Below are 15,929 nucleotides of genomic sequence, written 5' to 3' on the forward strand. Positions count from 1 at the left end.
AGACTCCTGTGAGCCTCCGGGGAGGGGTGGTCAGCTCTCCTCCGGGGAGGGGTGGTCAGCTCTCCTCCGGGGAGATGTGGTCAGCTCTCCTCCGGGGAGGGGTGGTCAGCTCTCTGCTCCCTGATGCAGCCTCGAGGCTCAGACAGCCCAGCAGGCGGAGAGCCACTCCGCTGGTTTCCATGAGGACAGCAGGACAGGTGGTCGAATGTGTAAGCCCTTCTGGGCTAGCTGGTCAGTGCTACTGGCCCGCACCCTGATCCTGGGCCCGTCCATGGCCAGCTCCTAAGGAGCCAGTGCCTGGCCAGCAGGGACCCTGGTTCCTCCCCTGCTCCAGCCTCACCACTGTGCTATCTGACTGGCCAGTGAGGGCGCTGGTGAGCAAACTGGTGGGACAGCCAGCAGTGGACATGAACTTTAGAAGAGTTTGTCCTGCTGCATGGGAAGCAGTGGGGAGAGGCTGCTGTCCTCTGTGTCCCAGACTGGGATCATCCAGTAGGGACAGAATGCTGTCATCTTCAGGGGCCAGGTAAGCAACTTCCTGTGCAGAGCAGCTGGGCTGAAATAATAGAAGGGAGGTGGAGGGTAACAAATGGGACTTTAGCTCCAGCTGGAGCATTGAGATTTGATTTTGCTACAACCCCCCGGCAACCACACAGAGCCCCAGGCCGTGCCCAGCCTTGTCCAGAATGTGGTCCGGCACACGGAAGGATGTCGGACACCTCACTGGGCTGGTGTTCCGTATCACCACTAGGAGGCAGTAGAGCGCAGCGATCCCCGCAGCTCTGTTCAAAATCTGACTCCAGCTCTGAGACCTCGGGCAAGGTTTTCTAGCTACCCATGCCTCCGTTTCCTGGGCTGTAAAATGGGAAGAAAAACACTTTTTAAAAAAAATTATTGGGGATTACCTGTAGTAATGCAGAGTGAGGGCTCTGCCCAGATTCTGGCTCAGTCAATGCTCAGTAAACATCGCTGGTTCTTCCTTCTTTGCCGGATCGGGGCTGGGCTGATGCCTGCCAGGTGTCTGGTCACAGGTGTGCTGAGTGACTGAAAGGCCATACAGCATGCACACTGGGTGGAAACCGAGTCGTGGGCAGGAGCAGCGGGTGACCCGTCTTTTTGTGTGTGTGTCCCTGCAGTCTTTGAGGAGCCGGAGGACCCCAGTAACCGCTCCTTCTTCTCGGAAATCATCTCCTCCGTGTCCGACGTGAAGTTCAGCCACAGCGGCCGGTACATGCTCACCCGGGACTATCTCACGGTCAAGGTCTGGGATCTGAACATGGAGGCCAGGCCCATCGAAACCTACCAGGTGGGCTGCGGGGTGGACGACCTTGGAGCCCCTCTGCCAGTGGGAGACCCTCGGCCGTCCCTCCCTGTGCTGAGAGCTCCACGGTGGGGCTTTCCGGCTCCCGGCGGGGTTTTTGTATGTTATGTACGTCCCTTTCATAGACAAAGACACTGAGACTCGGGAAGTGGAGCAGATGTAGCTAGACCGAGGGCCGGAGGGCCGCTCAGCCTCGCCCTGCAGGGAGCTGTGTGTCCTGTGCTGCTGGCCCCCGCCGGGAGGCAGGGCTGTGGCTGGCCCCCTGTCGGGAGCCCAGGGCAACAAAGGGGAGCGTCAGCCTGTGCCCCGTTTGAGGGTGCAGACGATTAGGGTGCAGACGATGGCACTCCTCCCCGAGAGAGCCAGTGTCTGCTGTCCTGCTGTTGAGCCGGCAGGCTGTGCCCTCTGCAGGGAGCGTGTGTCCTCGGCTGCATGCAGGGGTGAAATGGGAGCATGTGACAGTTCAGAGTCCCGGCACAGGCCTTTTCAGCCAGGCTGGAGGATGAGGCGTGGGACACCTTCCCGGAGAGTCTTTATTACTTATTATTTCTCTGTTATGGTTCACCCAGACATGTCAGAGTAGAAAACAAAATTCAGGGGATGTGAAAATAACACGGGGACTTGAAAGAAATATGAGGCAGACTGCTCTAAGCTTGAAAGCTGTTTCCAGTTATGTCTTTAGCTGGGGAGATCACGGAGGCTTCCTGGAGGAGGCGACATTTGTGCTGGATCTTGTAGGATGAGTAGGACTTGGTTATGCAGATGTGAATAGGATAAAACCCTACCCTGAGAAGCCCCAGCCAAACCCTCTTGGTATCACCAAGGTGCACATGGGGTTCCACACACTCGACATCTGTCACCTCTATTCCTTCGTGTCCCTGGGAAGGGGTTGCAGACGGGGAACCTGAGGTTCTGAGGGGTTAGGATATCTGGGAGCTGCCTCAGAGCTGGGCAGTGGCAGATTCAGAGCCCACATTGGAGCCCAGCACCTCCCTCCCCTGTCTTCCCTCCCTGGCAAGTCCTGGTGGGGGGGGGAGTGTCCTGGGGGGCAGAAGGTGCCCCACTGGGAAGGGACACAGAGTTGAGAGGAGAGGACGGGGTGCTCTTAGAAGCCTTGTGCCCACAGGACATCTGGTATGGTTCTAGTCCATTATCCCTTCTCTCAGTTTCTACTCCTTTCTTGGATGGATTCATGGAAGGACCATCACAGCTCCTTGTGACAACTTCTCTGTTAGCCATGTGTGTTTTACTGGGTGCTAAAGACTAAGAGAAGTAAGGGCATGAGCAGTCTGGGATGGGGGGTGGGTGGGGAGTGCTCCTGGAGGAGGGAACAGCAAGTGCAAAGGCCCTGAGGCAGGGACACAGTGGTTAAGGATTGTTGAGGAGCTGGCTGGAACAGCGTGAGCAAAGGGGAGCGAAGAAGAGCCTGAGGTCAGAGAGGTGATGGGGCAGAGCCCAGGGGAACTTGTGGGCAACAGAGGGTTTTGAGCAGAGATGTGAATGACCCAGCTTAGTTTTAAAGGGAGCTCTCTGGCTGCCTGAGGAGACGGACAGGGTGGGGGCTGGGGTGTCGGCAGATGCAGGGAGAGCAGTGAGCTGGGGACGGTGTTCGGAGCGGGGCGGTTCACCTTTCCCTTTCCTCTGTGATGGTCACCACCGTGCTCACATGACCAGTATCCTCAGAGGGATGACCCATACCAAGCAGTGTCCTACAGTTGGTCCCCAGAACAGCCCACGAGGAATGCACTTCTATAGTAGAGCCGGGATTTGTTCCCCTTTGTCACTGTGACCATCTCCCCTCTGGTCACAGCTCAGGGGTTGGCCAAGTGCCAGGATGTGGGCCCTTCCTGATGAGCAGGGCTGACTCAGGAGTGCCCCCAGACCCAGAGGGCACAGTCCCTCACTGCCCAGTGAGATCTTCCCCCACGGAGGAGGCCAGGACTGTCGGGTGCCCTTCCGGCTCACCTGGCCCCCTTCTCGCGCCAGGTGCACGACTACCTGCGGAGCAAGCTCTGTTCCCTGTACGAGAACGACTGCATCTTCGACAAGTTTGAATGCGCCTGGAACGGGAGCGACAGGTAACCTCAGCCCCTGGGCCCAGCGGGGCCCCCGGGGACCTGGGCCAGTGAGTCATGGGGATCCTCTGTTAAGAAGCCTCGGTGACTCAGGGCATTGGAAAGAGGCCAGCCTTTCTTGTAGGGGACACAAACTCTGAGCTCTCAGTCCGAGGGCAGAAAACAAAATGCCACCTTCTGAGGGGGCGCCCCTTAAGCACACCTGTTATGAGCTCATGTTCTCCTGAGTGGTGGGGCGAACACATTGAGTCCATTTCAGGTCCCTAACCACGTGGCCCCACCCCCAGGTAGTCAGGGTGAGAGGTGTCCCCGGTGCTGTGGGACGGAGGGCTTTCGTCACTAAAATCTTCCCACCCCTCCCCTCGCCATTGGTGCTGCAGCTGCCTCTTCCTAGTGGCGCCCCCACTCGGGGCCTGCGGGGGCTGGGGGAGCATGTCCCAGCTCCTGCGCCTTCTGGGCGGGCAGGGTCCCCAGGTCCTCTCACGGCCCCACCACCTGGGATGTGACCCTGAGTCTGGTGAGTTCCAGTTTCCACATCACCTGGCTCTCAGCCCAGGTGGGCGCAGACAGGGGAGGCCAGCACAGGGGCCCAGGGGACCTGACAGGGCAGGGATAAGAGCCACACTGGCCGGTGTGACCATGTCACCCACCACATTTGCACAATCAGAGCCCGTCTGGTGTCCCTTCCCTGCAGTCCTGCCCAGTGTAGTGGGAAGGAAGGGGTGCAGTGAGAGCCGGCAGCCTTCACCCATGTGCCGTCCAGGGCGTGTGTCCCGCCACGTGGACCCCATCGGGCATGCACGGGTGGCCGGGAGCAGGCTGGGCTCTCCCCAAGTCTGAGCAGGGCCAGAAGTACTGTGGTCGTGTGGGGGCTGCTGTGCTGTGACCCTCGGTGGCTTTGGCCACAGGCGCGCTGGGACGGTAAGGGTAGGCCTCTGGGGAGAGAGGCCTGGAAGCCATGGATGAGGACGAGGAGGACACCGGGGAGCAGAGGGGCCCAAGTGGAGTAAAGCTGTGTGTTCAGGAGGGGGGGACTCCGACAGCCCAGCTGCTGCTGGCATCCTGGGGCCCACGGGGGTCCCCGAGCAGGGCTGTGCTCTGTCAGAAGGACCAGCCTGGTGGCCACAGGGGTCCACTAAGGACGCTTAGGAAGCCAGGCTGGAGACGCCAGCCTGAGAATGGGCTGAGGGGCCCCATGGCACTCACTGCGGCACCTGCACCCAGGCTGACCCCAGAGAGGACGGCTCCTCAGCTACCCTGAGCATTCGGCCCTAATACATAGGGGGTTCCCTAAAAACACTGCCAGTGGGTCGTGGGGTGGGGGTTCTATTCTTAATGCTGGCGAAAGGTAAATCCAACTCAGTGTGTTTGCATGGGTGTGTTGGGGGCCCCACAGGGGTGACAACTGCCTGCCCTTCTTATTGCCACAAGGGGGCGCACGTGAACAGGTGATGCCTGGCTCCCTGTGGCAGCAGCCGCCCAGCTCCTCCTTGCTGACTGGTGCTCACTTCCTGCTGTGCACTTTACACACTCACCACCTCCTGCCATGCGCTTTGTACACTCACCACCTCCTGCCGTGCGCCTCACACACTCACCACCTCCTGCCGTGCACCTTGTACACTCACCACCTCCTGCCGTGCGCCTCACACACTCACCACCTCCTGCCGTGTGCCTTGTACACTCACCACCTCCTGCCGTGCGCCTCACACACTCACCACCTCCTGCCGTGCGCCTCACACACTCACCACCTCCTGCTGTGCGCCTCACACACTCACCAGTTCCTGTCGTGCGCCTCACACACTCACCGCTCCCGCTGTGCACTTTACACACTCCAGCCATCCCCAGCCTGGTGGTCCCCGCCACCCCCACTACTGTGTCCCCTCCATAACCCACTCTGCTCCTGCCCTGGAACCCTGCCCACGCCTGGCTCGCTCCTGCTGTCACCTCCTCCAGGAAGGCTTCAGGACCCTCTCCAACTTGCCCCTGAGCCTCCTGGGTCCTGGGTCTTCCCTTCGTGTCTCGGCCTCCATCACATTCTCTCCTTGCCCCTGTTGGCCTCCCGACTGGTTGGGGTGCCCCGGAGATGGGCATGTGGCTCAGCCTCACTCGGGGCCTCGGGTGTGTCCCCCAAAGCTGCTGGCATTCTGGAAGGCACAGGCTTGTGCCACCTCCTTAACTTGATCCCGAGCTCTCCTCCGAGCCCGGCGTGCCCTGTGGGCGGGGATCTTGAAATAAATACGCCCTGGTCCCTGCCTGCCAGGAGCTCAGAGGCTAAGGGGACGTAAACGATGTCCTCCAGGGCCCCACCCTTGCAGACCAAGCAAACCCGAAACCCAGGGGCTCAGTGTGTGCTGTCCTCGTGCTAAAGGGATGCTTAGTTCCCCAGTGTACAGAGGGCCTCACAGAGCTGCCGGATGTCTGCTAACCCTCATAGCGGCCCCTGACCCACCTCCGCAAGACTCAGGTGGGCAGCCAGGTGTAGAGGAAAGGTTTGAGTCAGACTCCACCATTCTCCAACCATGTGGGAGCCCCTGAACCTCCTGAGTCTCGTCACCTGGAATGTGGTTCTTTTATTTTTGTTTTTGTATTTTTCTGAAGTGAGAAGCAGGGAGGCAGAGAGACAGACTCCTGCATATGCCCCGACCGGGATCCACCCAGCATGCCCGCAGGAGGCAATGCTCTGCCCATCTGGGGCATTGCTCTGTTGCAACCAGAGCCATTCTAGTGCCTGAGGCAGAGGCCATGGAGCCATCCTCAGTGCCCAGGGCAACTTTGCTCCAATGGAGCCTTGGCTGCGGGAGGGGAAGAGAGAGAGAGAGAGAAAGGAGAGGGGGAAGGGTAGAGAAGCAGATGGGCACTTCTCCTGTGTGCCCTGGCCGGGAATCGAACCCGGGACTTCCACACGCCAGGCTGATGCTCTACCACTGAGCCAATGGGCCAGGGCCTAGAATGTGGTTTTAATAAACCGTGACCTCCCAGGACTGCTTTGAGGCTGAGACCTCGTGTGGGAAGCCCCTGGCAAGGCCACGGCAGAGGATGGGCCAGTGATTTGTACACACGGGTCTGTTGTCTATCTTGTAGCCTCCTGGTTACCCACTGAGCCTCCAAGCACCACCTCACACGCCACCTCCTCTCCCTGTACTGCTCTGGGAGGAAGGGATTTGTGTCAGCAAAGCATCTTCTGACTTCAGCAGTCAGACGAGCCTCAGCTTGTCCTGGGCAGCGCCGGGCAAGGCTACCCCAGCTGCTTGCTGTATCTCTGAGGCCGTCTCCTCTGTGTCTGTCCTCCTTACACCCTAGCCTCCTCCCCTCCTACTGTAGGCATCTCCCCCTTGCTGCTGGGGTTGATGACCCCCACATAGCCCCCCTTTCCTTGTCTTCCCAACCCCTGCAGGGCCTACAGAAAATTCTCATGGAAATATCAGATTGGCTTTGCTTGGGTCACATGGTCACTTTCTGAGCCACTCAGCATGGACATAATTATAACGTGCCACAGATGGCCAGCAGGGGGCGGGTGCAGCGCTGTGATTGACAGACCCTCCAGAACCACCGGGGTGGGGGCAGGAGCCTCCCCCAGTGGAAAGAGGAGGTCTGGGGGTGGGGAGCAAGAGCAGCCAGAGTCACGACCCCACAGGCAGAGGAGGCCAGCAGGGGCGGGTGCAGCGCTGTGATTGACAGACAGACCCTCCAAAACCACGGGGGTGGGGGTAGGAGCCTCCCCCAATGGAAAGAGGAGGTCTGGGGGTGGGGAGCAAGAGCAGCCAGAGTCACCACCCCACAGGCAGAGGAGGCCAGCAGGGGCGGGTGCAGCGCTGTGATTGACAGACCCTCCAGAACCACCGGGGTGGGGGCAGGAGCCTCCCCCAGTGGAAAGAGGAGGTCTGGGGGTGGGGAGCAAGAGCAGCCAGAGTCACCACCCCACAGGCAGAGGAGGCCAGCAGGGGCGGGTGCAGCGCTGTGATTGACAGACAGACCCTCCAAAACCACGGGGGTGGGGGTAGGAGCCTCCCCCAATGGAAAGAGGAGGTCTGGGGGTGGGGAGCAAGAGCAGCCAGAGTCACGACCCCACAGGCAGAGGAGGAAAACGAGGCCAGCAGAGGGGACACGACTTGCCAAGATGCAGGCCAGCGCGGGGCTGCCCTTGGCCCTGCTGAGAGAACCTTCTGGAATGTGAGAAAACATGTAAGAATGTGAGCAATGGGCCAGTCTGTCCTGGCCTGCCGTGGTTTGCACGTGCAGCGGCCTGGTGTTCCCAGCTAGAGACCCATTTCCCTGCAGGTGGGGCGGAGGCTCCTTCTTCCCTGGAGAGACAGCTGGGTCTGTCCCTTAATGCAGGGGTCTCAATCTCAACTCAGCATGTGGGCCGCAGAGCAAGATCACAGCCGTTCTGCGGGCCGCACTAGGTCTACAAAAGGCAACTGTTACGCAACACTTTTCTCACTGCAGTTGAAAACAAAAAAAAATCAGTACAACAAGCACAATCGTACATGCAGTTTACTCAGTGTCACAAAACGACCAGAAACTGTAGTTCGCATCACAACTGCTGTTAACTAAGCTAATATCTAGCTAGGATGCTAGAGAAATGAAAAATACAAGTAGGCTCCTAGGCTTACTTAATTTTATCTAAAATATTTTGAACTTCGTGGATTAGTCTGCGGGCCGCGAGTTTAAGACCCCTGCCTTAATGGAACCAGGATTGAATGATCTGACTCTCCCTTCCCCTTAATGTCAGGAGAAGAGTGGGTCCCGCGTGGAAGCACCCACTGCGTTTCAGTGACCTGCTCCCCGAAGAACACAGGAGGGCTGGCTTTATGGAGGAGGGGTGCGCTGGGCCCCCAGCGCCTGGGGCAGGCAGCGTCCCACCCCGGGACGCTTCAGGAAGCACCGGCTTCAGGCCGCAGTGATTAGAAGTACCTGTTGGCATTTAGGAGGGGGTTCTATAGAGCCCAGCATTGCTCCAAGTGCCTTCCTGCGTCCACTCACCGGGGGCCGGGGCCCTCGGCCTCCGCTGTTTATAGACGGGAAAGCCTGCCTGGGGGGTTAAGAAGCAAGTTAGGGGCAGAGCTGAGAACTGGACCCAGGCGGGCTGGTCGGAGCCCAGCGCCTGCCCACCCTGCCCGAGCCTGGGCCGTGCCTTTGCCTCTTAGGCCCAGTAACTCGGGCGGAGAGAAAGGCTTCCGTCTTGTGTGCAGCGAGTCTGGTATCTGGGGCAGCCCCGCCCCGCTCCTGACCTCTGTCTGAGCTCCACGGCAGACACTCTGGCCCCGACCCCAGCCCAGGGACCGGTTTGAGAACTACAGCTGCACCTGGCCCCGGAGTCCACTCCGGGCAGGGCTGCTGTGGGGGCCTTTGGGCTCTCCTGGTGGGTCTGAGGCCTCCGGGTGACCCCTCGGCTCCGCAGGCTCTGGGGCGGACTGCCTCCTTGTGCAGCCCAGAGAGGTGGAGGTTGCAGGGAGGTCGGGTGAGAGAGGGGTGGGCGTCCCGACTCCCCCTGAGTAAAGCAGAGACCACTTGCCCTTGCTGTGTCACCCCAGTGTCCCAAGGCCGGCACAGCGGCGGTCAGGAGGGAGGGGCAGGAGGGAGGGGCAGGAAGCACCTCTGAGAAAGCTTGGCCTGCAGACATCTGCTCGTCAGCACCGACCGCCTGGGTTTAATTTCCGGCGGGCGGGGTCCTGGCAGGTGTGGGGGGAGCACCCTGTCACCCAGCCCGACACAGGGCCTGGCACCGCGGACGCCTGTCAGGACCACAGGCCTGACGGGGCTGCTGCCCTGCATCGGGAGGTCGGAGTTCATGCTCCTGCTCTCTCTCTCTCTCTCTCTCTCGCTCAGTGTCACACACTCACACACACACACCCTACACCACCTGCTCCACACCCTTCGCACACTATTCTCTTACCCCTGGGGAAGTTGTCACCTCCAGGGAGATATGGCTGCATAGGGATCACTGTGTCAATGGACAGGCCACAGTCGCCCCTGAGTGTCCACTCGTTACTGCCAGGATTAACTCAACTGTCCCGTCCCCCCCCCCCCCGGCTCCCCGGCCTTGGGCCACTCTGGGACTGGGGGCAGAGTAGCCTCTCTTGCTCCCCCAGCCTTGGCTGCAATGCCGACTTCACCTGGCCCCCAGCTGTGTCCCCTAGCGTGGCCCTTATAAAGGCTGGGCCACGGAAGCCGGCAGGACCGACGTCCCCAGGTCTCGAGTGGGCTCTCAGTGGGGCCCATTGCCGGGCGTGTCTGTCTTCTAGGAGAACAGCTCTGGGTTGGGCTTTCCTTCCATTTCCTCCTTCTACCCTGGTCTCTGTTCTGAGCCCCCAGTTAAGGTCGAGGGCACTCCCGGTGATGACCTGGCCGAGGCTCACACACTGGGTGGCCTCCTGTTGGCTAATATGGCCAGGCACCTGGACGCTGAAGGGCGGCTGCTGGCCCTCATGCCTCTTACAATGACTAAGTCGCCAGACCTTGTCTGGTTGTGGGGCTTTTTCAGGCTCAGCGACTGCCTGCTACCACACTGCGGGGGGAAGGGGGGTCGTCACAGTGCAGTGAGGTCTCCTGGGTCCTGGCTGAGGGGACATTAGAGCCAGCCCAGCCTTCTCCAGGGTGAGCTGACTCCTACAGAGAGAAGAGGGGCTTCTTGAGTCTGGTGGGAGGTGGCGGGCGCTCTCCCCACACCTGAGCAGCCAGGGTGGGCTCCTCACGCCCACACACACTCCCACCTGCCTCCTTGTGCCTCCACACACGTCATTTAATTGTCTCAATGCCAAACCCTTCTATTCACACGAATTAAGGTTTTAGAGGCAGAAGTTTAGAACAGAAAAGAATAGAGCCAGAAAATACATAAGAATTCTCCACCCACCCTCCCTTCATCTCTGGGGATGACAGGTCTTTTAAAAAGGCAGAACTGTTTGGCCACCTCCCCAGGCGTGGGCCACCCCCATCGCTCCCCAGATAGCTTCAGAGAGGCCCTCCACTCACCACGGGGTCTGTCCTTGCTCAGAGGGATGGCTGCCCAGGTGAGCCCCGTCTGGGTCCCCCCGGAAACCCCAGAACACACACAGAAGGGCCAGTTTGCGGAGGGGTTTTAGCCCCATTGCCCCCAAACGCCCACCCACCGAGCTCTGAACATGAGCTCAGAGAAAACAGTTTGGGTGTCAGGGGGAGTGACCACAAACACTGACTCGGCGGGTGGTGGGCTCTGGCCGAGCCCAGCCTGGGGGGAGTGACCACAAACACGGACATGGCGGGTAGTGGGCTCTGGCCGAGCCCAGCCTGGGGGGAGTGACCACAAACACGGACATGGCGGGTGGTGGGCTCTGGCCGGGCCCAGCCTTGTCAGCGCATGGCTGTCTCCAGGCACCGCCCGGCTGGGCAGCGGAGCCCCAAAGCCACTCGTGGTTGGGAACCAAAAAGGGGATGCTAGACTCCAGTGTGCCAGGCCCCAGGCCGAGGGGAAGTTCTTCCTGGGAAGGACCAGCACACGGAGGGGTTGACAGGTTGGTGAGAAAGGAGAGAGGAACGTCCCCTTGGTTTCACAGTGACAAACAGCGGTGACAGACAGAGACTTCTCCGTGGCAGGGCAGCAGGTCTGCATCTGCTCACTGGTGGTGTGCAGGGAGCATTCATCTGTTCCCTGAGGGGCTCGGAGCACAGTGGGCCCAGGGTCCTGCCGCAGGTCTGCATCTGGTCACTAGTGGGGTGCAGAGAGCATTCATCTGTTCCCTCAGGGGCTCGGAGCACAGTGGGCCCAGGGTCCTGCCGGGAAGGGCAGGCAGGTCTGCATCTGCTCACTAGTGGTGTGCAGAGAGCATTCATCTGTTCCCTCAGGGGCTCGGAGCACAGTGGGCCCAGGGTCCTGCCGGAAAGGGCGGGGCTGGCTGACACAGTAGGAGTTCATAGCCGGCATCTCCTGCCTTCCTCCCTTTGCTGCCCTCTGTTGTGGCCGGGTCTCCTGCACCTACGGCTCTCGCTCCCCGACCCCAGGGGGAAGTCTGGGAGAATGTCTTTATGGTGTTTGAGGCAGAGCACCAACGGGGTCTTAGCTCCTGGCCTTGACGTCTGTGTGGCAATGGCAGCTGAACCCCAAGGGCAGGTGTCACCGAGACAGGCCTGGCCCGCCTCTCCTGCCTTTGCAGGGAGCGATGGCTTGCAGGGTCCCCAGGGTTTACGTCCAGGGAAGGGGCGGCCGGTTTCCTTCGCTCACGCCTGACCCCTCTCCTCCTCTGACAGCGTCATCATGACCGGGGCCTACAACAACTTCTTCCGCATGTTCGACCGCAACACCAAGCGGGACGTGACCCTGGAGGCCTCCAGGGAGAGCAGCAAGCCCCGGGCGGTGCTCAAGCCGCGGCGCGTGTGCGTGGGCGGCAAACGCCGGCGCGACGACATCAGCGTGGACAGCTTGGACTTCACCAAGAAGATCCTGCACACGGCCTGGCACCCGGCCGAGAACATCATCGCCATCGCCGCCACCAACAACCTCTACATCTTCCAGGACAAGGTCAACTCCGAGATGCACTAGAGGGCGCATGCGCGGAGCCGCCTCCTGCGGGGGGCCGCCTCCCGCGGCTGTGTCCCGCACGCCGGTCGGTCCAGTCCGGTCTGGTCCAGTCCGACAGCCCCTCCAGGAGAGGAAGTGGCATGGCGGGAGAGCTGGTCACTTCGGCCCAGTCCCTCCCCAGGCTTCCCGAGGCCAGCCCGCCTTTGCTGGGCAGTTGTTCAGAAGGAGGAAAACAAAGGATTCACAGCCTCGGATCGTAACGCGGACGTGATGATCGGCCTTGGAGTTCAGGGTTCTTTGCTGCCGGCACTTGACCCGCGCGCGGTGTGACCGCGTTTGTTAGGGTTTTTACATCCCCGGGTTCATTTCTCCGACGGTTGTTTTCTGAGGAAGCGGGAGCCGATGGGGGCTGTGACTCTCACGCGCATCGGTGCCCCTCCCCCCACACACACACCCCTGCCCCCATCGAGGCTCCGGGGACAGAGCGTGAGGCTCAGGCAAGCCAGCCAGGGGTCCTCTGGTCAGAAAGGGGGTGGTTCCCACGTCCGGAGTCGGACTCGGAGTGGAGGGGCTCACGTTTGCGTTTGGGATCGTGAGCTCCTGCGGAGACTTTGGGGGTGCCAGCTGTCTTTTAGGTTCTTTCCGTGTCTTTCAGAATCCCAGGTCTGTTAGGGCTCCGAGGGGAGGGGGTGGGGAGTGAAATCTTCCCACCCGCGTGCCTGTTATTCTCACCTGATTTAACCAGCCTTTGCTGCAGCGTCGGCTGTGGACCAGGCATGGCCCTGGGTCCTTCTGGAGCATTCATTTAATCACTATATACCCTTTCTTCTGCAGCAGTCATTGGGCACCCCGTGGGAACTGACCCTGGCTCTGTCCATGACCTTCCCGGGTCCTCATCATGACCCGACCATCCACACACACCAAACTGCTCACTGGGTGTCTGGCTCTGTGCCCGATGAAAAGATGAACAATTTATCACACACCCCCTTGTACACTTGAAGAAACCGAGGCCCTGGCAGGATCTACCGCCTGTCCTAGGCGAGCACCAATCAAGGGGTGGTGTCAGGAACCCCGTCCAGGTATTCGCACGGGCGCTCTCCTAAACCACAGTCTAGCCTGGAAGGTTCTCTTCCTCTGTCTGCGAAGCAGAACAGAGCAGAGGGGGACGACAGCAGAGGTCCTGGGAGAACCAAGGTGCAGGCTGGAGAGTGGAGAAGACCCCGGTGGTTCCTGGCGCTGTGGGGCGGCTTGGGCAGCTGAGCCCTCCACGCCGTCCCCCTCCCCCCATGCCGCACCCACCCCGCCACCTTTTCAGATGCACTGGACCGCCTCCAAAAGAGAACTGCATGTCATGACACTGTAGGACCTTTTCTTTAATGACCACACAGTCTCGGGACACCTCCCCCCAGGGCCACAGAGGTCAAGGCCGGCTCCTGCCGACCACCCAGGAAGGGCAGCGGGACCACAGTGGGCTGTGAGTTTTTGATTCCCAAAGCAGCCTGCACAGCCCCGCCCCCAACCCAACCTTTTTTTTTTTTTTTACACAAGCTGTAACCTGACCCAGGAAACAGACCCAGCTGAGATTTTTCTCAGTGACGGTATACCTTTGTGTGTGTCAAAGCACAAAACGCATGTGCACTCACTTCCAGCCATATGATGTCTACGCAAGGAAATGGGTCCATTGATTTTTCTTTTTTTCTTTCCTTCAAATCAACATGAATGAAGAATGTTTTTCTATATCACTGTAAAATCCAGGTCACCTGGACAGTATTATATGTATATATCCTAGTTTTAAGGTTAACAGTCACAGGATCGGATTGCTTCCTCCCTCCTCTCTGGTTTTTTGGGTTGTTTTTTTTTGTAAAGAGGTTCAAGAATGTGGTACAACTGTATAGAAATCTTGTTGAAGCCAAAATCCAGCTCTGAGGGCCTTATGCTTACGCAGTTCCTGGGATACCTGGCACAATCCGTGTCCCCTCTTGTGAGTCAGATGCAGAGAGGAAGCTCGCATCGGCAGCTGGGGGTGTCTTGTCAGGTCACAGGTTGAACACTCTCTGATCCACCGAGTACAGAGCTTAACGGCGTCTTCAAAAGGGGGTCTTACTACAGTGCCTGGTTCCTCCCTTCTCTTTTAAACTTTGGACACCACACCAAAAAGAAGAAAGAAAAAAGAAAATGATTTTTTTTTTATAAGAAAAGCCTATCTTTGGATCCCTGGGAGAGAATGTCTGAAGTAAACCGTGAAATCACAAAATGTGTGTTGAGAACAGGCGGTGGAGGGGGGCGGGGGGCGGCGCCGGAGACCGCGGGAGGACCCTTGGGAACAGGGTCGCGGACGTGGCTTCCTGGCTCTGTTCAGACTGCTCTTCTTGGACTGGGCAGGCGTTCCCGTAGTGGTTGTGACGTGGTTGGGGTGTCTCTTTTATTTCGGTTGTCCCCGAGCGAGGTCTCCGCTGGTGGTGGCGTGGAGCCTGTGGTGGTGGTGGGGGGGGGGCAGGCAGACCTGACCCTTTTGAACTCTGTTACTCATAGGTGCATTTGTTTCCTTTGGTGTCTCACAAATTACCCAACTTGTTGAATAAAATTATAAATATGTGAATACCAGCTTTTTCCAATAAAATAACAAAGGTGACATCGAAAAGGAGGCTCAGCACAGTGTTTGTTTTTCATGAGGCCCGCCCCGAGTGGGGCGCTGGGTCCCGTCTGGGGGCGATCGGGCGGATGGGGGTACTCACGGGTGCCGGAAACCTGCTTCACCTCGAGGCTTTGCTGCCTCCGGCTCCTAATGCAGCTTTTTAATCTTTATGACCTCTGACTTGGTCACCGAGGAAACGGAGCGAAAAATGATACCGACCTCATCGTTTTGGGAGCAATGAGATTGCGTGGGCTCAGGCCTACAGAGCACAGTGCCTGGCACGTAGCCCTCAACATAGGTGGTTTGTGTTGAAGCTGATGAGCATAAACCATTATGATTTCCAAATATTCTCCCATGCTCCCACGAGCGTTTTAGACCCCCTCACGTCCAATACGGTACAGATGAGGAGACCCAGGGTCAGAGAGGTTAAGGAATTAGCTAGAGACAACACAGCTAGCACGTGTTGGTGCGGGGTTTTGAGCGTGGGCCGGCTGACCCCTAACCCAGACCTCCCCTAGAAGGACTATCACACACCAGTCTCAGTGTCCCAGGGAAAGGGAGCCGAGAGGACAGAGGCCACGGGGAATCCGGATTAGTTCTGCAAGCCAGAGGCCCGCCCCGCCTACTCTGATGGCTGAGACAAGCAGGAGGGCGTGTGGGGAAGCAGTGTGCACCCGTGAGTTTCCCTGCATGTCCCCCACCCACCCCCTCCTCCGGGAGCCTCGGCCTAGTCTCTTAGCCTCTCCACGTTCAAGGGGGTGTTTTACACGCCAGGCCCAGCAGGAGGAAGGCAGGGGCCGTTCTGGTGGGTGTGCGAGCCGGACTTTCACCAGCTAAGTTCTCCATCAGCCACACAGCCCTCGGGACAGAGCATCAAGTTGGAGAAGAGCCACTTCCTGGCTGTGTGATCTTGGACATGTGGCTAACCTCTCTGAACTGCACCTGCAAGATAGAGGTAAGGCCACTCCTCAGCTGGGATGAATAATGAGATAAAAAATACTTGACTGGACCCATGGTTCCCCGTGCGGGGGGCGTGGCCTGTGTCATCTCACTTCGGCTTCATGCTGTCCCTTCCGGGGGGTGACTCAGGTCATGGACCTTGAGCTGGGGAGAGTAGCCTGAGGTGTCCAGGTGGGACCCGCCTGCCACATGCGTCCCTGAGAGCGGGACGCTCCTGCTGGCCGTGCTCAGAGGGAGCTGCCCCAGTGGGAAAAGGGCCAGGGAGGTGAGACATGAGGACCCCGCCGGCCATCGCTGGACTTGAAAGTGGAGGGAGGGGTCAGGGGCCTGGCCTCCTCAGGGGTTAGAAAAGAACCAGCCCTGCCCACACCTTGATTCCGGCCCCGGGAGACCCCCGCCGGGCTGCTGACCCACAGACTGAGTCAGTGTGTTGTGTTCGCTGAG

The 15,929-nt window shown here is 59.3% G+C and overlaps 1 protein-coding gene across 2 annotated transcripts in view; it reads left to right on the forward strand.

Annotated features, from left to right (window-relative positions):
- Positions 1–14,069, forward strand: part of PPP2R2C (protein phosphatase 2 regulatory subunit Bgamma) — a 101,915-nt gene extending 87,846 nt beyond the window's left edge. For both annotated transcript variants that reach the window (XM_066385542.1, XM_066385543.1), the window contains exons 7-9: positions 1,137–1,306; positions 3,308–3,399; positions 11,620–14,069. In XM_066385542.1, coding sequence (XP_066241639.1) covers positions 1,137–1,306; positions 3,308–3,399; positions 11,620–11,911 — 554 coding nt within the window. In that variant the 3' untranslated portion in view covers positions 11,912–14,069. The remainder of the gene's footprint in view (positions 1–1,136; positions 1,307–3,307; positions 3,400–11,619) is intronic.
- Positions 14,070–15,929: the final 1,860 nt, after the last annotated feature.

This window comes from Saccopteryx leptura, chromosome 5, assembly GCF_036850995.1.
Source record: "Saccopteryx leptura isolate mSacLep1 chromosome 5, mSacLep1_pri_phased_curated, whole genome shotgun sequence".
Taxonomy (NCBI): Eukaryota; Metazoa; Chordata; class Mammalia; order Chiroptera; family Emballonuridae; genus Saccopteryx; species Saccopteryx leptura.